Genomic DNA, 25,651 nt, shown 5'->3' with positions numbered 1-25,651 from the left:
AAGCTATTCCTATTGTCCCCCCTGTGACCCGCTCTTCCTGACTGGAAAAACCAAACTTCAGGCTGGGGTTGTGACTCAGGGGCAGAGCGCTTGCCTAGCATGTGTGAAGCACTCAGTTTGAGTCTCAGCACCACATATAAATAAATAAAATAAAGGTACATAGACAACTTAAAAAAAGAAAGAAAAACCAAACTTTACCAAGGAAAACGGCACAATTTTGAGTCTCCATGTGCATGTGTGAGTGAAAGCCAACTTTTCTGTCAGGTACAAGCATTTCTCATCTCATCTGTGTTCCTTCACTCCATTAGTTCACAAAGCAATTTGCAGGTGACCACTCTGTAGTGGGAGGGGAATGACAGCAGGATGACTAGGGCTGCTTTTCATCCATGTGCATCCTCCTTGGGAAGGGTGGGAGCCAACCTATGCTGGAACATGAAGAGATGGGACAGGAGGAGAAGCCTGGCTACTCAGTGGAAGGGGATCTATTTGAGAGGGGGTTAATTTCACCTGACAGTAATCTAAAAGTTTATGTTCAAAGCACAAAATAAAACAATAATTCCTTCTAAGAATTTTGGGACTCAGAGTTGAGGAAAGACAGAGACCTTTGCTTACATAAATGTTGTTGGATCTCTCCCACTTTACTCCTGTGTTCTCTTGAATATATAAAATTGAGATAAAAATATCTATACAATAAAATACCCATCTTATGGTTTTGTTTGTTTGTGTATTTTTCATCATGGGAGATTGAACCAATACTTACCACTTACAAACATCCCCCACCTTTTGCATTCTTTGTTTTGAGACATGGTCTCACTAAATTGCACAGGCTGACCTGGAAATTGCAATCCTCCTGCCTCTGCCTCTGCCTCTCCAGTCACTGGGTGTAAAAGCAAGTGCTCCCACACGTGGCCATCTTTGCCATTTTTAAGTGGGTAGAGCAGTGACATTAAGTACATTCACACTGCTGTGCAGCCCTCGTCACCATCCATTGACAGAACTCTTTTCAACTTATTAAACTGACACTCAGCACCAGTCAATGCTAATTCTCCTTTCCCATTTCCCCTAGACAGAGCTACCATATTCTACCTCCTGGTTCTATATATTTGGTTACTTTAGGGACACTCAGATACAAAGTATTTGTCTTTTTCTGACAGGTTATTTCACTTAGCACCATGTCCTAGGTTCTTCCATGCTGTGGCGTGTGTCAGAATGTCCATCCTTCTAAAAACTGAATAATATTCCGTGGTATGTCTATATGGCCCCCTGCTTATTGACTTCTCCATTGTGGGTTGCTTTCCTCCTTTCAGTGATGGTGAACAGTGCTGCTGTGAACATGGATGTACACATATCTCTTTGAGAACCTGCTTTCCATCCTTGTAGTATATTTTGGCTTTCAATTACAGAATCGGAATTCCTGGATCATATGGAAATTCTTTTTCTTTTTCTTTTCCCTTGGTGATTGGTGGGATGGTGGAATTGAATTAAGGGGCACTTAATCACTGAGCCATATCTCTAGTCCTTTTTATTTCATTTAGAGACAGGGTCTCACTGAGTTGCTGAGAGCCTCACCACATTTCTGAGGCTGCCTTATATCTCCTGAGCCACTGGGATTAAAGGTGTGGGTCACTGCATCTTTACATATGGGATTTCTATTTTTAATTTGTGAGGAATCACCATACTCTTTTATCTAGTGTCTGCAACATTTTATATTCCCACCGATTGGTGAAGCAGGCTTCCAGAGTCTCCATATCTTTCCAGCCACTGGTGACTTTCTATTTGTTTATAGTAGCCGTTTTACCCCCCCCCCCCCCACACACACACATTGGGGCCTCAACCAAGGATGTAGCAGTTGCTAGACAAGATCTCTTAACTATGAGGGACTTTTGCAGACCCTCCCCACCTTTAATTCTTCTAAACATTGACACAGGGCTTGCTAAATTGCCCAGGCTAGCTTTGAACTTGGGATGGGCCTGCCTCAGCCTCCCAGGGAGCCTGGATTACAGGGGTGTGCCATGCCCAGCAGTAGCCTTCTTGCTGGGTGTGAGATGATGTGGGTTTGATACATTTGACCAAAATAACATCCTAAGCCCTGACTCCCACAGAAATGGAAAGGTGACCTTGACTTCACAATGACTTGGTGATGGAATCTGTTTGGGGCACAGTTACATTTAAGCCTGGAGGTTTGGATAGGCCTAGGACTGACCTGGTGGTATGAGTGGGAGACAATCCATTATAAATCTGCCTTCCATGGGCACAAGGGCCACAGGTGGGGCAAAGCAGGCAGGGTTTTTTGTTTGTTTTTTCTCTAAGGGGAATGCCTTGTAAACAAAGTCTGGGACAATCATCTTACCTCTCCAAAGGGCAGATGATCCTCCATGTTGTTGCTTTGTCTGGGAGTGTTTCCAAGGAAAGGTGAAAGACTGCTGCATTCTGGCTCTGCCACTTCCTAGCCAATTAACTTCTCTGAGTCTGTTTCCTCCTTGAGGAAACAGCAACAATTGGGCTATGTGCTAGGATGACTGCAGGGAATCAACAGCACAATATGCTGTGTTGGGCATATTTGCATGGCCCAGATTTTTCAGGAAAAAAAGAATATATTCTCAGTGGCTCAAGGTGCTGTTGGTAGATAGCCTTTAGGTGTGGCCACAGCTTCAGAGGTACCCTCCTGGTTACCTCTGAAGATTTTAGTTTGTGAGAAATCGCCATACTGTTAGCCATGCTAGTGATTTTTCCACATTTTCATGTTTTTGATGTCGTGGACAGTTTTGAGGCCTGCTCAGGTGTTCTCAGTGAATTCTTCTGATTCATATGTTCCTGTCTGTGAATTCTTCTGATGTTTTCTGCATGATTAAATCAGGGTGAAAAGAAAAGAGAAAGACATTAAAAAGAAAATCAGGTTGGTTAGTTTGGGAAGGAGACACAGGGGAAAGTGGTAATATCACAACATACTATTTGTTCAACTTGGCTTATCACTACTGATTTTGACATTGATTGACATTTTGACATTTCACAGTCAGGCCTAATTTTGAAATAACTCTTTCCACCATTCCCTGCTGTTGCTCAAAAATAAACAAGAGGGGATGGGGTTGTAGCTCAGTTGCAGAGTGCTTACCTAATATGTATAAGGCACTGGGTTTGATCCTTAGCACCACATAAAAATAAACACACAAAATAAAGGCATTCTGTTCATCTACAACTACAAAAAGAAAAAAGGAACAAGAAAAAAGAATTTCCCAATTGCATTGTTAATAAATGCAGTAGGGTGCATTGTGGCACATGCCTGTAATCCCAGCTTCTTCACAGTTTGGCTGAGGCAGGAGGATTGCAAGTGAGGCCAACCTCAGCAACATAGTGAGCCCCTGTCTCAAAATGGAAAATAAAAAGCCTGGGGATATAGATCAGTGGAGAGTGGCCCTGGGTTCCATCTCCAGTACCCTCTCTCCACACCAAGTAAGCCAGTATCCATGGTACAATTTTCACTACTCTGATCTCATCAGAGTTACAACCTCAAAGTGGTTCAGGCAAGTAACAAAAAGCTAAGCCGAGAGAAGGGTTGTGAACTGTGGTGACTGAGCATCACAGCCACCTTCCCTGGTGCATTACCTGTGATCAGCAAGGCCGAGAGCTTGGGGATCCACTGACTCTGTGTGCCTAGCACTGACATTGGCAATGCATTAATGTTGGCAAGAGAATTAATTGGAGTTTCAAAACCTGTTTTATTTACTGACCAATATTATTATAATAGTTTTTAAGTAACTTTTTAAAAATAGTTTTGCTATCTTATCATTTGTAGAGGCTAGAAATCTTGTCTTGTGGGGAACAGGTTAAAGGAAGTGTTCTATAAACTCATTGTTTGGTTTATTTCTAGGATATTTTTATGTTTCAAGCACGACTTGTGAAAGGAGAAAGAACCAACATTTGAAACAGTCCTTAATTTTAACTCTTTTAAAGGAAATCAGAAGAAACAAGGAGTCTAAGGAAAATGTTTTCATATTGGGATGATGTAATCTTTTCTATCACTTGTTAACAAAATCAAGAAGCATGTATTGGGCACTTTATTGTGTAGAGTTAATTTTGCAGTGCAATGAACTTAATGAAATATTGCTGTTTTCAGAAAAAATGCTTTGGGATTACAACTAATAAAGATGGTATATGATTTAAGCATATTCAATAAGCTCTTTTCATTGAATCAGCTCTTTTTCCATGCAAAGAAAATGTATTTTTTTGAAACCCAGTATGCACTGAGATAAACACCCCTCTTCCAGTAAACCCACCACCCTTTCCCAGTAAATCTACCATCTCCTACTTTCATGCCATGAGAGATTTCCAATGTGTAGTACATTGTGTAGTACATTCACATTTGGTGAAAGGTGTAAAAAGGACATCATGGGACCAAAATTAGGATGGGTCCTCATTCTCTGACTCAGGATTCCTTCCAAGACTTCTTCAACCTAGCAACTCTCCTTCAAAAACACAATATCTTTTCCTTTGTTTCTAAGGAATGTAAACAAGAGTAACTTCCCCTGTATTTCCTATTAAGCAGGGTAATTGAAAGCCTTTAGCATTTATGAATGAAACCTAAGCTGTTTCGAGGAACAGGGACATTTTAAGATTCTTTAGCCTGAATTGGGAGTGAGCCTGGACTTGGGATTAATTCCAATATAGCATTGTATTTTTATACCACTTGAGGGCAGCAAGGAGATATAGTCCTTATTTTAAAAATTCTAGTGAAGACTTCATTAAGAAAGAAACAGCCTAGTGCCTTTCCTGTCATTCTGCTCAGCACAGGTTTTCCTACGTCTTGTGTTTCCACATGTGTTATTTTCTTAGCCACATATGGAAAGGAGTGAAGGCAAGAGAATCATTAAGAAGGCCTAAGAAAACTGGTTCTAGAATGGTAGGAACAAAAATGTAAATAAGGAACGCCAGTGCAAACAGCATGCAGAGGGCACTGCTTTGATCTAGAATAAACTTTCAACTAGTTTCAGCATAATTTGTTCCTCCTGCCTGGGCCTCCTCAGTTGTTATGATTACAACCACATGTGCAAACATCCTACTCAACTGCTATTGACAAACCAAACTTCACCAGGGAAAAGAGCACATTTTATCAGTCCCCGTGTGCATCTGTGAGTGAAAGCCAACTCTTCTGTCAGGAACATGCATTTCTCATCTCATCTGTGTCCTTTGTATCCATTAGTTCACATAGCAATTTGTAGGCACCCACTCTGTAGTGGGAAGGGGAATGACAGCAGCATGACTAGGGCTGTTTTTCGCCCATGTGCACCCTCCTTGTGAAGTGTGGGAGCAAACCTCTGCTGGAACATGAAGAGATGGGACAGGATGCCTGAGCAGAATGAGGAGAAGCCTGGCTGCTCAGTGGGAGGGGATGTGTCCTGGCCTGTTCATTTCACCAGACAGTAATCCAAAAGCTTATGCTCAAAGCACAAAATAAAACCATAACTTTCTTCTAGGAAACTTGGGACTCAGACTTGAGGAAAGCCAGAGGCCTTTGCTCACATAAATATGCTTGGAGCTTCTTCCCTTTACTCCTGTGTTCTTTTTTATACATAAAATTGAGATAAAATATCTATAACCTAAAATTAGCCATCTTATCGGTTTGTTTGTATGTTTTTCATCACTGGAGGTTGAACCAGGACTCTACAATTCAGCAACATCCTAGGCCATTTGTATTTTTTATTTTGAGACATGGTCTCACTAAATTGCCCAGGCTGACCTGGAATTTGCAATCCTCCTGCTTCTGCCTCTCCAGTCACTGAGTTTAAAAGCATGTGTTCCCACACCTGGCCATCTTAGCCATTTTTGAGTGAGTAGATCAGTGACATTAAGTATATTCACACTGCTATGCAGCCATCGTCACCATCCATTGACAGAACTCTATTCAATTTACTGAACTGACACATCATCCCCAGTCAATGCTAATTCTCCTTTCCCATTTCCCCTAGCCAGGTCACCACATTCTACCTCCTGACTGTATGAATTTGGTTACTTTAGGGACACTCAGATACAAAGTATTTGTCTTTTCCTGACAGGTTATTTCACTTAGCACAGTGTCCTAGGTTCTTCCATGCTGTGGCATGTGTCAGAACGTCCATCCTTTTAAAAACTGAATAATATTCCATGGTATGTCTATATGGACCTCTGCTCATTGACTTCTCCATTGTGGGTTGCTTTCCTCCTTTCAGTGATTGTGAACAATGCGGCTGTGAACATGAATGATAACCTGCTTTCCATTCTTGTAGTATCTTTTGGCTTTCAATTCCAGAAATGAAATTGCTGGAAAATAAGGAAGTTCTTTTTTTTTTTTTTTTTTGTGGGGGGGGAGGGGGTGGTGGTGTGTTGAATTCAGGGGCACTTAATCACTGAGCCACATTCCCAGTCCTTTCTCTGTATTTCATTGAAATTTCAAAATTTATTTTATTTCCTTCTGTGAGTAGGACTCTAGACTCTAGGACACAGGTGAAGAATGTCATGGGAAAGGCATAAAGAACCCAAAGGTGAAGGCCAAAGGATGGCCATTTTCCAGTGGCTGTTGTTCCCTCTGAACAAACACATAATATCTTATGGGCTGATGGTCAGGATGTACTATGGCACTGTCACCAAATTATATAAAGACTCCATTAAAGACATGATAGCAAGTTTACAAGGAACAAAATTCTGGAAGTAACTCCATGCTAAAGAACCAATGAGAGAGCAGATGCAATGCCAATCATCTGCAGGTCTTACAACAAGATGTTACAAAGAGATCTTACAAAAGAACTTTTAGTTCTGTAAAAAAAAAAAATTCAAATTTTGCTAGACTTTATCACAATTTTCTGGAAGTCATTTATTTAATACATTTAAGGGGGAGGGGCAGCCAAACTAATATTTTGGGCTGGATTCGCACTAAATTAAATCTCTTTTGAACAGCAGGACAGATTTTTAGGGATAAACCTTTGGATTATACTGGTTTAGCAGTGGAGAGAAGAGTCGCGAGGATGGTTGGTTGTTGATGGACTCAAGCTATGATCATCCGGGGAGGGTCCCTGTGGATTAGAAACAGCTGCATAGGAGAAGAAGGAGCCCAAGCGCCAGGGGACCCAGCTGACCCGGGGGCCCTGGGAGTCTCTCTGCCGGGCCCGGGAGGCGGAGCCCCGGGAGGCGGAGCCCCGGGAGTCGCGCAGGGCCGCTGCGACTTCCCTCTCTCGCCAGGAGGCGGGGCGGCCTGGCAATGAAGTGGAGCCCGGGGCCCCGCGGGTTGGTGTCCTCGCCTCCACCATGGCGCAGCAGCGCGCCGCCACTCGCCTGCGGATGGTTCTGGGGCACCTCGGCTGTCCTTCGGCCGGTGCCGTGGTATCCTTTGGGCTGGGCTGGGCTCCGTCCAGATGGAGCACAGCAGCCTAGTTCTTGGGGGTGGCCTGGGCCTAGGTGGTGGCCTCCAGGGCGCAGGAGAGACACTTGGCATGCCCTTTTTGACCCTCAGCTCTGCTATCCCTGCAAAGGTGATATCTCAAACAGGCGCCCGGGAGCGGGGTGGAGGCTGGCCCCCACCCCCTCAAGGGCTTCTTTCCTGGCGATTGATATGGGACCCTCCTGGTTTCAGTGGCAGCTATCGCGTCACCTTTCTGGTCCTTCTTAGAGCCGGCGGTGGGTCCCAAAGGAGGCCTTGCCATAGTCAGCTGCCTTGTCATTTTCTGCACTGAGTGTGCACGACCTCTGCGAATGAATATCTGGAGACCAAGAAATGCTCCAGGACAATCATACAGAAGCATAGAGCTGACTGGAAGGGACTTAGAGGACAGGCCACGAGAATGGTGGAACCCTCTCTCAGCCTGAGCTTCTGGTTGCTCCCCTTGCTAGTGGAGCTCTGTGCTCTGTGGCAGCTTCTGGTGATCTGGGGACCCTGGCAGTGTCTGCTTTGGTGTTTGGAAAAGGACTTAGAATCCAGCGCCTGGGTTGTCCTTGAGTCTTCAGAAGTGAATGCCAGCAGGGTATGTATGCCAGGCTTGTAGGGGAGGAGCAGATCCAGAAATGTGTGAGTGTGAATAGGACTCACTAATCAAATCGGTTTCTTGAATTGCTTTTGCCTGCTCAGTTTAAGCCTTCTCATTCAGAGAGTGCTTTGGGAAGCTCTGTAGGAACTGCCTGGAGTTTTTCTTTAGGCCAGTAGCCTTTCTTTTTTTTTTTTTTTTTTTCTGCTTTTTGTTAACATCCTGACATCTCTCCTAAGGTTGAGTCTAATAGCTGTGTCTTGGACTTTCAGTGTTGCTCTTCCCAGTGGGTTTCCAAGCAGCAACATGGAAGAACATTGCCAGTTTAAACTTTGTCCATAGGACTGTAAAGTGGTAAAGAGACTCCAGGAGAGGATGTCAGCTCATTTTACAGTGAGAAGAGATTAAACATTTGAACTATTTAACTATACCAGTGTTTGTCATAGTGTGGTCCATTGAGCAGTGGCATCTGTGTTCCCTGGGAATTTGTCAGAAGAATTTGTTAGAAAAGGAATTTTGCTGTGCAAGTTAGCTCAGTGGGTTTAATTTGGTGATAGAAGACTTACCTAGTACTGAAGGGCCCTGGGTTTCATCCTAGGAGTGGTGGGGAATGCAAATTCTAAGGCTCAATTCAACTCAGACTGCAGAATCAGAATCTAGAGGTGTTGCCCTGAGGTCTCCTATATATTCTGTTTCTGATGCAGGCTAAATACTGAGAGTTGTGATACACTGGGACTGGATATATTTAGGAGTATAATTAGGATTTCTTGGTTCAGCCTCTCATTGCTTTGTTTTTCATCTCTGTCATTCTGGGAATGGAACCCAAGGTGTGGTGCAAGTGTTCTACCACTAAGCTAAATCCCAACCCTCTTGATATATATATATTTTTAATGGATTTTCTGACCCTGCTATTGCTGAGCTTAGAGAATAGTTTTTTGATGTCCCCCCCCCCCCATATCAGCACTGTTGAGTTTGGCTTTCTGTGATGATGAAATATTTCATGCCTGGATTGTGCAATATAGTAGCCCCAGCCACATGTGGTTATTGAGCCATTGAAATAGGTCAAATTAGGATGCGTGCAGGTGAGGGACTGCATTTTAACATTCAATTAATTTCAGCTTAAATAGCCAGAGGTGCCTGGTGGCTATGATCTTGGACAACACTGACCAAGATTTATAGTGAATGTTTCCTTTAGTCTTAGACTTCTTAAAGACTTGTGACAATTTTTTTCCAGCCTTCATTGTTTCTTAGAATGGTATATTTTGGAATAAGGACTAATCATTCTTGAAGTACAACATGTCGTGTGTGTGTGTGTGTGTGTGTGTGTGTGTGTGTGTGTTTAAAGAAGATAAGTTGAAATGGGAAATTAAAAACATGTAACTCATTATTCTACTAGTTAAATCATTTGTAAACTTTTTAGTGTTTTCCATTCATTTGCATATCACTATAAAGCCCCTGATATTCTCACCACCTCCTCAGATTATTGTGACAATGAGACAAAGTGATATAAATGAAAGAACTTAAAGCAGCAGTGTGCACCTTGCACCTGTCAGGGTGATGTGGGAAACCTGAGCACCTGGTTCCTGTGAGAACCACCCCAGAGAAGGTGGTTGTTTCTAGACAAGTTTGACTCCCAAATTTTACTTTGTTCACCTTAATTCACTGGTTAGGTAGCTTCCCCCACTTCAGGGCCTATTGCCCCTGCCAGTTTCCATCCTCAGCAATTCCAGTAAGTAGATGTAATTTTAATTGGTTTCCTTACTATGTATATAAATGCTTTTCCAGTATTAGCTTGGATATGATATACAATATACCATGTTGCCTGATTAAAATTTATTATATACATTCTCTCTTTCCAGGATTGTTCTAATTAGTAGAATTGTGATTGTTTTTGAAGACTTTGACTTTAATTTTCTATATTTATTCTTAAATTCAGAAAGAAGGAAAAATACCAGAAAATGTATAATCTGAGTTTTGAAAATGGAACCATTAAATTAGTTTGTAATTAAGTTAAACTGAAATATTAGCTAATTTTTTGGTTTACAATATACATTTTTTTCTTTTTCTTCGTATCCTCCTTTTTCTTTTTCTTTCTTTCTCCTCCTCCTCCTCCCCCTCCCCTCCCCTCCCCTTCCCTCCCCCTCCCCCTCCTCCTCTTTTTAATATTTTTGAGTTGTGGGTCTTGTATGTTGCCCAGGTTGTTTTGCACTCCAGGGCTCAGGCAATCTTCCTGCCTCAGCTTCCTGAGTAGCTGGAATTATAGAAGTGTGTATACCACACCTGGCAGGCTTACTATCTTTTTCTGAGTGTGTATGTTGATTAAACCCATAGTGGTTTACTACTGAACTGTATCCACAGTCCTTTTGATTTTTTATTTTGAGACAGTGACTGTCTAAGATGCTTAGGGCCTTCCTTAATTGCTGCGGCTGGCTTAGAACTTGTCATTCTCCTCCTTCAGTCTCCTGAATCTCTGGGATTACAAGCCCACATCACTGTGTTCACCCAGGTTTATTATCTTCAATCACCTTTAAAGGGAAGGCCTTGACCCTCATTAATATTGCTATAGTCAAAGTTCTATCTTAAGAGACAGATGATTTGTATTCGCTTGTTTGTTGAACTCTCATTTAGCTTTTGTTTACTTTGATTACTTCTGAGAATGTATTAAGTTGAAAATATAAAATTTATTGGATTAGTTCCCCAACTGAAAACCATATACGTGCACTCTACAAAAAGTTCAAAATCAGAGAAATAGAGGGAATTGTTTTAAAAAATCACCCAACATTCTATTATTCAAAGACAATCACTATTTGGCAAAATGTTTTTCACTTTTTTTTGGTGTGTGTCTCAGCAGTCATCTTTTCACAAATAGTGTCATGTCTATATCATTGTAATCATTTTATTATCATTTGAATTTTCCACACTCTTGTGTCCTTCAGTTTTAATGCTCCATCAAGTAGGTATGTCAGTCATTAATTTTTCTTTTATTACTGTACATTTTGTGACCATTGTTAATATTTTGGACCTGAAGTTTTTCAAACATTTTAAGATCAATTTCTTAAAGACCTACACTAGAGGTATTGGATCAAAGATTTCTTGGGTTCTTGGTACATAATGTTAGGTTGTAATATAAAATTTGTACTAATTTGGTGCCTTTTTCTCCTATAGGTATACTTTGGATAATGATGTGCTAAGCCTGGAACAGAGAAAATTTTATGAAGAAAATGGATTTCTTGTTATTAAAAATCTAGTATCCGATGCTGATATTCAACGCTTTAGGTGCAGAAATACTCTTGCTTATTTTACACACAAAAAAATGTTTTATGGCAGTTATGTCATTTGCAGGGAAAAGGGTGGAAATGGAGGATATCATGTTAAGTGCAGTAAGTAAGATTCAGAAAGTCAAGGGTCATTGTTTCCTCTCATATATGGAAACCAGAGAGAAACAATGGGGGTAAAAAGAGGTCTTATGAAAACAGAAGGAAGATCAGTAGAGTATAGGAAAGGGGTCCATGGGATGGAAGAGGGGAGGAAAAGGAGAGGTGCTGGGGAATGAAACTGACCAACTGATACTCTGTGTAAGTGTGAATATATCACAGTGGATTCTACTATTAGGTATAATTGTAATAGAAGAATAAAAATTCATAAAATATGTATGTCATGTATGTGATGGGAGTACATGTTAGATTAGCCTCTGCATGTTCAGGTGTTTTGAGTGATGTGGTTTGTTGGGATGTGTTTAGAAGCATGGGCTCTGGAGCCAGAATTTCTGGCCTTAATCTCAGCTTTACCACTTAACATGGTGTGTCCCACAGACATTTTAAGGTCATTTTCTTAAAGACCTACAACTAGAAGTATTGGACCAAAGAGTATGAACTAAGTTTTCCATACCTGTGTGTATTCCTCTGTAAAATGGGCATAGTAATAGCACTGATCTGGCATTATTATTGGGACAAGATAAGGTAAAATATGTGGAGAGCACTATGAAGAATGCCTGGTATAAGGTAGGTGCTATAGGAGTATTTGCTATTACAAGCCAAGCAACACTTATCAGAAAATTTGATATTGAGCACCAAGATGATGTCATAAGAGGAAAATTCCATGCCTGACCCATGTGATGGTCTTGGCCACAATACAGATACACTAAAAACTTTGTATAAAATTGCCTTTAAGCTATGTGTATAAGGTATACAGGAAGCATAAAGTAATTTGGGGATGAGACTTAGTGTCATCTCCAGGACATCTCATTATTATTTTTGTTATTAAGATTATTATTACTTTCAGCCAGGCGAGGTGGCACACACCTGTAATCCCAGCGGCTCGGGAGGCTGAAGCAGGAGGATCCTGAGTTCAAAGGCAGCTTTAGCAATGGCAATGCACTAAGCAACTTAGTGAGACTTGTCTCTAAATAAAATACAAAATAGGGCTGGGGATGTGGCTTAGTGGGTGAGTGCCCCTCAGTTCAATCTCTGGTACCAAAAAAAAAAAAAAAAAGGTTATTATTGTTTTTAGTGCTTGGGATTGAACCCAAGAAAACTTTACCATGAAGTTCTATTCCCAGTCCTTTGTATATTTAATTTTCAGACAGTCTTGAAATTGAATAGACTGGTCTCAAATTTACTATTCTGCAACCACTTCTCTGGGATAACAGGCATGCTCTATCATAATCAGCTCATTATGTACATGTCAATATTCCCCAAACCAAAAAATACCTGAAATATGAAATATTCTAGTTCTAAGTATTTCAGATAAGGGATATTCACCTTGCATTATTACAATGTAATCATGAAAATGTCTTCCTACTGGGTGTTAAACAAAGCAATATTATCATTCTGGCAGTGGATTTCAGCTAGGAGACCACGATTTCTGAGTTGGCCATTTCCTCCTTCCTGCCTCACTAGGCCTGAGGGCTGACTAGGTAGAAACTGCTCCTGAATCTGCAGCTATTTACACAGGTCAGGGTCAACCAGGGGCTTAGAGCAGAGGTCATGATATTGTTTGTATATTTAATTTTCTAGGGTTGAATTTGAAAAGATCTGCAGAGAGGAGTCGAAACCAGTAGGACTGATGGTAATGAGAGATGTGTCCATTGCGAAATCAGAATATAGTCCAAGTGAGAAAACAATCTCGAAGATCCAAGATTTTCAGGAAGATAAGGAGCTCTTTAGATTCTGCACTCTCCCAGAGGTTAGAGACTACTCTTGTTTTGGTTTCTCTTTCATAGCCAGCTTGGAGGTCTTCTCCAAGATCCACTGGTTGTCCTGGATTTAATCCCCTTCTACTCATGGTGCTAGCATGGTGGCTTTCAGATCGAGGTGATTTTGCCTCCCAGTGGATACTGGCAAGGTGTGAAGACTTCCTGGAGATGATAACCTCATAGTGGATACACTAGTGGCTTCTAGTGGGTAGGGACCAAAGATGTTGGTAATGGGGTCTGACATCCTATGACGCCCTCTCCCCCAAGAATTATCCCAACCAAGATACCAGTAGCATCAAGACAGTGAAACGCTGCTGTGGAGTGTGCTAATTATCTTTTGTTAAGAAAGATAGGAATTTTCTGTTAAAGAGGAACAGCTGTTCCAAGACTCAATATCAACAGGGGTAAAATTGTGAGGCTGTATTTGTAAATGTATTGACTTTTCTATTTGTTTCATAAATCGGGTTGATGGAATGATTTTGCTTTTAAATTCAAATTAGTTTTTTTTAAAAAATTTGTAGTTGTAAATGGATACAATACCTTTATTTTATTTATCTATCTTTATGTGATACTGAGGATAGAACCCAGGGCCTCACATGTGCTGGGCAAGCACTCTACCACTAAGCTACAACCCCAACTCTTAAATTAGTTTTTATTTAACTTTACTTATTTATGGTACTATGGATTGAACTCTGGGGCACTTTATCGCTGAACTATACTTCCAACCTTCTTTATTCTTTGTTTTGAGAAAGAGTCATGCTGTGGTTGAGGCTGGCCTTGATTTTCCTACCTTAGCCTCCCAAGGAGCTGGGATAACAGGCATATGTCACAAGGCTTGGCCTAAATTAGGGTTTGTTTTTGTTTTTGAAATTATTCTTCTTTAAGGGTATTTCTCATATATATATATTTCTCATATTTTATATATATATATATATAATCTCCTAAGCAGTGCAGAAGGCACAACATGAAAAGCAGATTCTTTCTACTGAAGCTCTGTTTTCTGTGAGCGCTTTGTGCATTCTTCTGAAATTAGTTCCTGCATCCTCAAGTGTATTTGTACACTCCCACCTTTTAGCACCATGTTTTCCTAACCACTTGTTTAAAATAGGTTTGAAAGAGACTTTCCATATAGCACTCATGGAAAATCATAACCAGATGTTATTAGACAGTTTTACTCCTGAGGACAGATAGCACAGGTAAGTCACCTGTGATGTCCCACCCAGCACCCTGGAGAGAAGGCCAGGGAAAATGGCCCCCAACCATCCCATGCTGTGATGGGATAGTTCCCACCTCCCATGCTGTGGTGGGAACAGAAGTCTGCAGGTGGATCATAGATAGCACTTGAAGCCAAAACTATCTCATGGTGGATGAAGCACTATCATCCATGATGCTCAGATTCCCTACTTTCCTTTCTTCTCAAGGGACTAAAACTCCATGTGGACAGGGACCTTCTTTTCTTGCTCACTCTTGGTTCTCCTCTGGCCATTACTCTGCTTGGTTCATGAACCTGAGGGAAGAGTTGTTGAGAGAATGACCACACTCATTGGATTATTCTCCAGGCATGCTCAAAAAGTCATATTTAATTTGTAGTGTTGGAAATTTAGAATGGTTTCCAACTCTGAGGTATACATGCTTGGCAAGATTGCAAAATACCAGTTGATGTTTATACTGTTGTCATTTTGATTCTTGTGTGGACCCTTTATGCCCCTTGCCTATACTTCTGATTTCCCATGAGGTTGTTTTACTTCTTCTTCCTTTTCTTAGATTCTGAAGTATGTGGAGTGCTTCACTGGACCCAATATCATGGCGATGCACACAATGCTGATAAACAAACCTCCAGATACTGGTAAAAGGCTCTTATTTGTTAAAGAGAGGAAAGAAAAAAAAGATTGTGTAATTAAAATATGTAAAGTTGTTGTTCCAGTAAGGTATGTAACCAAATTCCTTTGGATGAGTGAATTTGAGTGCTTTTGTTTAAGTCTTAAAAGAGTTCATGTTATAACTTTGGAGTATGTGATGATATTTCAGATATGTTATTGCTAAATTTTCAAATGATTGGCTGTCTGAAGTGGCAGTTTAAGAAATGTGACTGTTCTTGTATCATAGACTCCTTCTGTTCAACATCTCTGATCTTTACCCACCATTCTTAGCCAGGATCACATGGATTCTGCATTCCTAATCTGAAGATATCATTATTAGTAACATGATGAAAGCTATTACTACAAGTCACATTCACCTTGTGGTGCCTTGTGCTTGTCAAACCTATATCTGAGTCCTCAATGAGACACCAATTCTGAAGTAGATCCCAGGTGTCTGCCTTTTAATACCATCCCCAGAGATTCTACTGCAGGTGGCTCTCAGACCACATGGAGAGATTTTTCTGTAACAGTAACAGAAATCAACCATGAATGGCTTTATTCTTTTCTACTTTTAGTTCCTTTTGAGAGCTGGGTGATTTTTATATGACAAGATTGAAGCTCAGGGTTACTAAATGTCTTCCTCCATGGATGTCCTGCCTGGGGAGATGAAGTGGTTGGGGAACCAAGTTCTAAGCTCAAACTGGGGAAAATGTACTTGTGGTCAATGAATCTGAATGGATACTGACTGTACACAGGATGCCTGTGAATTAAGACCTCTAAGGGAACTGTTTTTGGCATCAGCCATTTTGAAGCGGACCTCAAATTTGACTCTGTAACATTATCTTCAATTTAGTTCATCCATCTTTTTTTGTTTTTAATTCCTACTGCCTACTAGCTCTGTGCCAAATTCAGAGTGACAGAGGAATAAAGCACAACAGAAATGATGAAGTATATGCAGCTCCCTAGAAAAGAGAGAAGCACCCAGCAACCAGAAACTCAGAAGAAAGTGTAGATTCCAAGCCCCATGTTGACTGCTATATTTGTTTGGTTCTGTTCTCTTGGGACTGATTTTCCATAATAGAAACCACACAATGTTTGATGTGGTTGTTTTTTGCAAGGGAAGGTCAATGTGTTATTTATTCAGGCAAAGAATAAGAATTCTGGGGCTGGGGATATAACCCAGTTGGTAGAATTCTCACCTTGCATGCATAAGGCCCTGGTTCAATCCCCAGCACAACACACACACATACACATACACACAATAAAAATAAGAATTGTGAGGCTCAAGCTCCTTTTGACAGCAGGCTCATTTCAGGCAAGAAGACTTCCCGGCACCCCTTGCACCAGGATCTGCACTATTTCCCCTTCAGGCCTAGCAATCGCATTGTTTGTGCTTGGACTGCCATGGAGCACATTGACCGGAACAACGGCTGTCTGGTTGTCCTCCCAGGCACCCACAAAGGTTGCCTGAAGCCACATGACTACCCCCAGTGGGAGGTAGGTCTGTCTTACCACTGAGTCTGGATCAGAATCTCTTTTGCTGTTGTAATTTTACATCAGGTGCAAAAAGCTTAGAAATGAGACTGTTTTCCTTTCTCAGCAAAGCATTGACCTCAAATTTGCAATTAGGATCAGAGGGAGTTCAAGGACATCAGATCAAATATTCATTGTATTTTTCTTTCATCATGGGTGTGAAAGCCAGCTAGATTGGGGACCTGTGTTGGAGAGGCCTAGGATCTGAGATGGTGAGGCCTGATGGCAGAGGTCAGACATCAACCCTTCAACTCTGGTGTGTGTGAAGTGCCCGATGACTGAGGCTCTCAGAGTAGAGGAAGGGAGGGAGGGATTGTCTCTTTGCCCCTGTGAGGACCAGCAGGGGCTCAGGGGTGGGAGGGGGTGATTGAGCTGAGCCTTGAAGGACAAGGTAGATTTTCTATGGCAAAAAGGCTCCTTGGAGGCATCAGAGTTATTGACAAGCTCAGATCTCACTGTGGAATAGGAAAGATTGAAGGTTATCCCAGTTTTGATGGGCTGGGGGTGGAGGCACCTGTTAGGAAGTAGGAGAGGGAGGAGAGCCTGGAAAGCTATGTTAGGTCAGGATTAAAAAGTACTTTAACACTTGGAGGTTACATGAAGAAAATGGGGTTGTTCCCTTTTTAGGAAGCAGCAAGAGCTTTTAATTTCTAATAATATGGGGTTTTGTCATATTATAGATGGCACATATTTTCAGTGTATAATTTAATCATTTTGACACACACACACACACACACACACACACACACACACACATACCTGGCATCACAATCAAGAGGATATTTTCTATCCCCTGCCTCAGGCAAGAACTCACCTGCTTTCTGTTTCTATTGATTAATTTGCATTTTATAAAATGTCATGTAAGTCTAATCATGTGGCATATATATATATATATATATATATATATATATATATATATATTTTTTTTTTTTTTTTTTTTTTTTGAGTAATTGTTGTTGCACAGCATAGGTATTTAGAGGCTCAGGAAACCTGACTCATGTCTCAGTAGCTTGTTCCTTTCCATTCCTGAGTAGTATTCTGAGGCATGGCTGAACAATGGTTGGTTTATCCATTCAAATGTTGATGCTGAAAAGCTATTATGTGCTTCTGCACCCATGAATGATGAGTCTGAGGCATGATTCATGATTCCCAGGAGGTGTAGGAGCTCAGAGGCAGCCAAACCAGAGAGAAGATTCTCAGCCTTTTTGATGTTAGACCAGAAGATCCTGAAATCCCCAAAGATAGTCAGAATGGAAAGGTCAGCTGTGGTGAGCAAGGAGACTGAGTCTTGCTTCTGTAGGATGTGAAGGCTATGGCTTCAAGGGCTTTTCTCTCCAAATTCTTGCACTACTGATTGTGTTCTGTGGAAATATTTGAGTCTGAATCCTTATATAAAAGTGGAAATGGTGAAATTCATCAGTTAAGTTCAGGGACAGGCAAGGGTTGGTGCAATCCTAAGGAGGCTGTGGCTGATTGAGCAGAAGGGAATGGCGTCCAAGGCTATGGGAGCAGACTGGTGTCTGAGATGCTGCTGAGATTCACAGTAGTGGCAGTGGAAGGTCTGCTTAGCTTAGCAGGGGTCAATATGCACCTTGGCCAGGAAAGAAGGGCACGGGGTCCAAGTCACAATGTGAAGCACAATGACAATGGTAATTGCCAAAAAGGATACTCTTAGCTGAGGAATGGGACACTTCTGCCCAGATGCATAAAGGCTCATCAATGTAGTCACTTCTCATTTTAGTTTCTATAATAAGGACATACACATTTCCTAGAGTTCTGACTACTTTTGGAAATAGTCATCAACAAACACAGTATTTAAACTTACTTTTCTCTTTTTATTCTGAATATGACATAAGTCCTTTGAGCTTCGAAAAATTGAGCATATTCTCCATTTGGTTTGGGGAGAATAATTAGCCTCTCTAAAATACCCTGATTAATACAAGAATGATGTGAACAAAATTCTAGGTGAGGAGAATGTCAGGCTGCGGCAAGGATGTTAAGATTGAGGCTGTAAATGCCTAAGAGAAAGATGTTCACCTGCATTCACCACAAGAGGCAGAACTGATCTAGATTATTGATAATTCAATGAGGAAGGGTAGGTAAAGTTCAACATATTTTCATTTGGTCAAAAACCCCTTGAACTTATTAATAACCTGCGATTTTAATTTGTAGCATTGCTGGGGTTCAAACTCAGAGCCTTGCACATGCTAGGCAAGCCCTCCATCACTGAGCTATATCCTCCTCTCTTTGTACAAATCTTAATTTAAGTTTGCTAGTCTGCCCTGAACTTGTGATGCCTGGCCTCAGCCTCCCAAGTAGCTGGGATCACAGGTGTGTACCACTGTACCTGCAGCAGATGATGTTTAAAAACCCATATCACAGACTTTTGCATTTTTTTTTAATTTAAGATTTTAATTTAGGTAAGTCTTTCTCTTGGAAGAAGTCAGAGAACCCTTGCTGTCCCTGCCAAGTCATACACAAAGCATTGGTTTCTTCCTTCACTGTAAACTGTGCCTGTCTTATGTGTTCCAGGGTGGAGTTAACGCCATGTTCCATGGGATCCAGGACTATGACGAAGACCATGCCCGAGTGCACCTTGTGATGGAGAAGGGAGACACCGTTTTCTTTCACCCTTTGCTCATCCATGGATCTGGTCGGAACCAAACTCAAGGATTCCGGAAAGTATGCATCCAGTTTTTAAAAGATGAGTTCAAAACAGAAAGTCATAGGTATAGTAACATGTAAAGATTTATGACTTTTCACTAAACTGGACTGTTTTTTCCAGTTTACTTGCCAGAAAGTATATTTGCCTTTTTAGTGCTTTTGTTTGTTTGTTTGTTTGTTTTGTTTTGTTTTTGCTCTACTCTGTGAGAAGCCAGATGCCCTAACCTAAAAACCAGGTGTCCTAAACCTGTTGCTCTTGAATCTTGGTCATTTGTGAAATTGCTTCAGAGCAGTAGCTCACCTTGCAGTGCACAGCTTCTGCTTTCTGAGGCAAAAACAATGGCTGAAATACTCAAATAATCACATTTGGAATTTAAATTGCTCAGGGTAACTAGAACAAGAAGAAAATTTATCATATTATTATTGGGAAAATATTATTGATCTGAAGCAAAGGTTCTGAATTGGCTGCTCAAAATGAGATTTAGCACACAGCCATATTTATCCCCTTCCAATCTCATGTTTTAAATTAAATAATTTTGTCACATTTAAAAATGGACAGAATTCCTCACAATTTTTCTGATTTCTCACTTCTCTCAAATTCAGCAGATCTCATAGTATTGTCGGTTCACTTTTCCCCAAGTTAACATGGTTGTCCATACTATTGAGGCTTCTTTAAGATTCAGTGGGGTTTCCAGATTTGTTCCCTGGTTCCCACTGATCCCTGTTCTAACCCTGAGTATAGGATTGCAGACTTCATTTATTTATATTTGCACCAGGTTCACCAGGGCCTGGAACAGGTTGATACAAGTTGGAACATTGCCTGAGGATGAAATTGAAGGGGCTACCAAAATCTCAGCCATCAAAATAAGTGGTGTTTTACTAAATCAATATTAATGCAAAACATCCATGCTGTCCTCAATGCCAAAAATTTAAGTAAAAGACAGGAAGTACCTGTACTAGAATAACTCTCAAGTCGTGTAACTATGGGGGTGCAGGCACAAAGATGCCAATAGTGATGTCAGTTGTAGAATATTAATATTGCAATATTTACATATTTTTCAGTTATTTTAATGTTCTGGAGGAATATTTATAATTATTTCCTAACAACTTGGATGTAGGAATATACAATAATTCTTTTTGCCTTGGGTCTTGATGTGGCTCCGCTTGGCACTGGACTTGCACAGAAATTTGAGGTTGGATCTGCACTTTAGAAGTCCAAAATTTTGGGCACAGCAGAAAGTTTTTATAAAAATTGCCATTTCGATAATAACCTGTCCCAAATTTTACTGGGTATCTAAGGTTTATGACTAAGAAGATGATGAACCACAGAGGGGTACATTCTTTTTTTAGGACGTGGAGGTATACACTCATTGGGAAAACTTAAATGCTTAAAAATGTGAAGATCGGTTACTTACGTAGTTATGCCCCCTGTCCTACATATACCTTTAAAAATAAATAGTATAGCTAGGTAAAAAAAAAAAATCTTTTGTAATTTCTTAATTAGCCTTCAGTTGGGGATACGATGGAGAGGCTGACCTACAAAGAGGCAGATTTGGGATGCCAGTTTAGATGTCAAATTCTGGGTGGAAGAATTGACTTTCTGCAAGGAGAACTCCTAGCTTGGATGTTCCATTCATGGGGTTCTTTTCTCCATTATCGATTGTTCACTCTGCACAGGCAATTTCCTGCCATTTCGCCAGCGCTGATTGCCACTACATCGACGTGAAGGGCACCATTCAGGAAAACATTGAGAAAGAAGTTGTGGGAATAGCAGACAGATTGTATGGAACTAAAAGTGGCTTAAACTTGAAGGTACACTTGCATGAAAAAACCAAGATGTCTGAAGTTTCTTGTTTTCATGTGCTTAATTCATTCCTAATTTAATTTGAAATGAAGGATAAGGGGAATTCTGTATGCATGGGAGCAAACTTAAAGGTTTGGGACTTCAATCGGGCCTCCTTCCTTGGCAAAGTATATTTTTATTAGGAAATCCAGTCAGACTCCACAGAGCAGTTCTGGGGTCAGTGTTCCTTTTGGTAAATGTGCATCTGGAGTTTTATGAGAGGCATAATGTGCATGGAGCAGAGATGAACACATCTAAGGGGGCATTAGACAGTGTTTCATGTGCTTTCCTAATTGTTTTTAAGTGGTGGATATTCCATGATGCTGATGAGCAGAAGGCAAATTATCAATCCAGGGAATTAAATAAACATCTTCACTTTATATAAAACACACATTTTAGGCCCTGAATCAAGAAGCGCTTCCTATTTATTTTATTGGTATGAGATAATGATAATGCAGGCATGCCCCTTCCCCCAAGAGACTGAGAGTGATGAGGACTCTGGGCCATCCAGGATGTTGTAAGGCTCAGCACATCAGAGGGATGCCACAGTACCATTGGGAACCTTTGGAACAGCTTTCCAGGGTGGAGAATCTTGCTTCTCCTTTTAGAACCTGCCAATATGTCCCTTGTCTAAAAATGCTCCATGATTGAGGATTCAACCAAGTGAAATATTGGAAAAAATATTCAGAATATTAAATAATATTTGAAAAAAAATTGCATCTGTACTGAACATGTACAGACATTTTTTCCTAATCATTATTTCCTACCTAAAAACTACCTCATGTTTCTATTGCACCAGGTGCTATAAGTAATCTAGGGGTGATTTAAAATATATGGGAGGATGTACAGAGGTTATTTTATTCCAGGGACGTGAGCACCCATGAATTTTGGGTAGCTGAGGGGTCCTGGAATGTACATTACATTTGAAGTTTCTGAAGGTTGTCCTGAATGAACACCACTATTTTAGTATCTCATAAATTAGAGCTTATCAGATATATTTAGAGTAACAATAGAATAATAGAATAACAATACAAACTCATAATTCTAACTTATAAAAACACTTCCATGGGGCTGGGGTTGAGACTCAGCGGTAGAGTGCTCACCCAGCATGTGCAAGCACTGGGTTCAATCCTCGGCATCACATAAAAATAAATAAATAAAATAAAGGTATTGTGTCCAATTACAAATCAAAGAATTTGAAAAAACAAAAACACATCCATGTCCCATTTCTGATTTTCTTTACCAGAATGCAGAGAACACTTGTTGTAAAGGAGAAATTGGAGTCCCAGAGACTGGCCTAAGAAACAGAGCTAGATTTCAAAGTCAGGCCTAATTCTGAAATCATTCTTTTCACCATACCTTGCTGTATGCTCAGCAATAAAAAAGAAACAAGAAATTAGAAGGTCTCAATTGCTTTATTAATAAATGCAGTAGGGTGTGTTGTGGCACATGCCTGTAATCCCAGCTACTTCACAGTTTGGCTAAGGCAAGAGGATTGCAAGTGAGGCCAGCCTCAGCAACTTAGTGAGCCCCTGTCTCAAAATGGAAAATAAAAGCCTGGGGATATGGATCAGTGGAGAGTGGCCCTGGGTTCCATCTCCAGTACCCCCTCCCCACACCAAGTAAGCCAGTATCCATGGTACAATTTTCACTACTCTGATCTCATCAGAGTTGCCACCTCAAAGTGGTTCAGGCAAGTAACAAAAAGACAAGCCAAGAGAAGGATCCTGAGCTGCTGTGACTCAGCATCACAGCCTACCCTCCTGGTGCATTACTGTGATCAGCGAGACCGACAGCTTGGGGATCCACTGACTCTATGCAGTTAGCATTATTTTAATTAAGAGAATTAATTGCAGTTTCAAAGCTTGTTTATTTATTACTCAATATAATAATCATAGCATTGTTTTCCTATTTAACCATTTGTAGAGCCTAGAAATCTTTTGTGGGGAATAGGCCAATGGATGTGTTCCACACACTCATTCTGTTTGGTATTATTTCCAGGATATTTGGATTTTTCGAGCCCGACTTGTGAAAGGAGAAAGAACCACTCTTTGAAACAGTCCTTGATTATAACTCTTTCAAAAGGAGATGAAAGAAACAAGGAGTCTAAGGAAAATGTTTTCATATGGGATAATGTAATGTTTTCTATCACTTGGCACCAAAATCAAGAAACACGCCTTGGGAACTTCATTTTGCAGAGTTAATTTTGCAGTGCAGTGATGTTACTTTAGTGGAAGTAAGAACAGTAAAATGAAATATAACTATTTTCAGAAAAACTGGTTTGGGATTACAATCAATAAATGTGGCATATGATTTAAGTATGTTCAATCAGTTCCTCTCATTGATTAGCTGTTTATTCCAGCAGAAATGAATTCTCTGAAACTCAGTGTGCACTGAAATGAGCGTGCCTCTCCTAGTAAAGCCAACACTTCCCCATTTAATGTCATGAGAGATTTCAAACTAGAACCATATGTAGTACATTCACATTTGGTGAAGGGCGTACCAAGGCCAAAATGGGATCAAAATAAGGTGGGTCCTCATTCTCTGACCCAGGCTTCCTTCCAAGACTTCTTCAATCCAGCTACTCTCCTTCAAAACCAGAATATTTTTTCAAAAAAATATCCTTTGTTTCTAAGGAATGTAGACAAGGGCACCTTCCCAGATATTTCCTGTTAAGCAGGGCAACTGAAAGCCTTTAGAATTTATGAATGAAACCTAAGCTTTTTTGAGGACCAGAAACATACTCTAGGCTGAATTGGGAGTGAGCCTGGACTGGGGATTTATTTCAATATAACACTGTATTTCTATACCAGTTGAGGAGTGCAACCACTCTGGAAAGAAGTATGGAGAGTCCTCAAGAAAACTAGGAACCATTGGACCCAGTTATCCCACTCCTTGGTATATATCCAAAAGTTTTTAAATCAGCATACTACAGTAATGTAGCCACATCAATATTTATAGCAGCACAATTCACAATATCTAGGCTATGGAACAAACCTATGTGCCCTTCAACAGATGAATAGATAAAGAAATTGTGGTAGATATGTACAATGGAATATTACTTAGCAATAAAGAAGACATTCACTTGTAAATGGGTGGATCTGGAGACTATCATGCTAAGTGAATTAAGTCAAATCCCCCAAAAGCCAAAGATTGATATTCTCTGATACATGGATGCTAATCTACAACAAGTTGTGAGGGAATAGAAATTCAGTGGTTTTAAACACAGGTGAATGAAGGGTGGGAGATAGGAATAGGAAAGTCAGTGGAATTCTTCTGACATAACTTTTTTATGTACATGCATGAACACACCAGAGTGAATCTCAACATTGTGTACATCCACAAGACTGGGATCCTGATTAGAATAAGATGTATTCCATGTTTGTATAAATATATCAAAATAGATTCTACTGTCATTTAATACTAAAAAGATCATTAAAAAATTCTCTTAGGGGCTGGGATTGTCGCTCAGTGGTAGAGTGCTCGCCTAGCATGCATGGGGCAATGGGTTCGATCCTAGCACCACCTAAATGTAAAATAAAGATATTGGGTCCACCTAAAACTAAAAAATAAATATTAAAAGATTCTCTTAAAGACAAAAACATGGTTCTTATTTTTAAAAATTATATTTATGGCTTGATTAAGAATAGAATAGCCAGTTCCTTCCTTGTGATTCTGCTCAGCAGAGGATTTCCTAAGACTTGTGTTACCATGTTTGTTAGTTTCTTAGCCCCAGCTGGAAAGGAGGGAAGGCAAGAGAATCATGAAAGGGCCTAAGGAAAGGATTCCTAGAAGGATGGGAACTAAAAGGTAAATAAGGAATGCTAGTGCAAACAGCATGCAGGAAGCAGGGCTTGTATCTAGAATGAACCTCCAACTAGTTTCAACTTGAATTTGTTTCCCTGCCTGGGCCTCCCAAGAAGCTGTGATTACAGGTGTGCTTCCCTGAGCCCTGCTCTACCCCAATTAGAAAACAGCACAATTTGTTAGTCCCCAATGCATCTGTGAGTGAAAGCCAACTCTTCAATCAGGAAACATGCACTTCTCATCTCATCTGTGTCCCTTCTGTCCCTTAGTTCACATATCAATCTGCAGGTGCCCACTCTGTAGTGGGAGGGGAATGACAGCAGGATGACTAGGGCTGTTTTTCACTCACGTGCACCCTCCTTGTGAAGGACGGGAGCAAACCTCTGCTGGAAAGTGAAGACATGGGACAGGACACCTTGGCTGCTCAGTGGGAGGGGATGTGTTCAGGGCTGTTCATTCACCAGATAGTAATCCAAAAGTTGATACTCAATGTTGAAAATAAAAACAGAACCTCCTTCTAAGGAATTTGGGACTTAAGAGTTGTGAAAAGCCAGAGGCCTTTGCTCTCTTGTATGTAGTTGGACTCCCCTTTGTTTCCTGTGTTCTTTTTAATATATAAAATTGGAATAAAATATATATTACAGCTGGGTACAATGGCACATGCTTGTAATTCCAGTGGCTCAGGAGGCTGAGGCAGGAGGACTGTGAGTTCAAAGCCAGCCTCAGCAAAAGCGAGGTGCCAAGCAAATCAGAGAAACCCTGT

At 40.6% G+C, this 25,651-nt stretch overlaps 1 protein-coding gene across 1 annotated transcript; it reads left to right on the top strand.

Moving 5' to 3' along the window:
• The first annotated feature begins 7,195 nt into the window (after positions 1-7,195).
• On the top strand, positions 7,196-23,409 carry LOC308650789 (phytanoyl-CoA dioxygenase, peroxisomal). Its single transcript, XM_081297130.1, has 9 exons — positions 7,196-7,350; positions 9,659-9,717; positions 11,154-11,264; positions 13,004-13,172; positions 14,947-15,028; positions 16,357-16,538; positions 19,107-19,256; positions 20,916-21,050; positions 23,083-23,409. The coding sequence occupies exons 1-9, from the start codon at positions 7,276-7,278 to the stop codon at positions 23,134-23,136; spliced, it is 1,017 nt and encodes a 338-aa protein (XP_081153256.1). The 5' UTR covers positions 7,196-7,275; the 3' UTR covers positions 23,137-23,409.
• The last annotated feature ends 2,242 nt before the right edge of the window (positions 23,410-25,651 follow it).

This window comes from Spermophilus citellus, assembly GCF_964194105.1.
Source record: "Spermophilus citellus genome assembly, chromosome: 6".
In the NCBI taxonomy this organism is placed as follows: Eukaryota; Metazoa; Chordata; class Mammalia; order Rodentia; family Sciuridae; genus Spermophilus; species Spermophilus citellus.
Note: the sequence above shows the minus strand (reverse complement) of the source record. Positions and strands in the feature narration are given on the sequence as shown.

Bases quoted from the DNA above. Each gene is read 5' to 3' on its own strand.
- LOC308650789 (XM_081297130.1), top strand. From the start codon at position 7,276: ATGGCGCAGCAGCGCGCCGCCACTCGCCTGCGGATGGTTCTGGGGCAC. The intron at 9,718-11,153 runs GTAAGTAGATGT...TTTCTCCTATAG, and splicing joins TTCCATCCTCAGCAATTCCA to GTATACTTTGGATAATGATG. The intron at 21,051-23,082 runs GTACACTTGCAT...TATTATTTCCAG, and splicing joins AAAGTGGCTTAAACTTGAAG to GATATTTGGATTTTTCGAGC.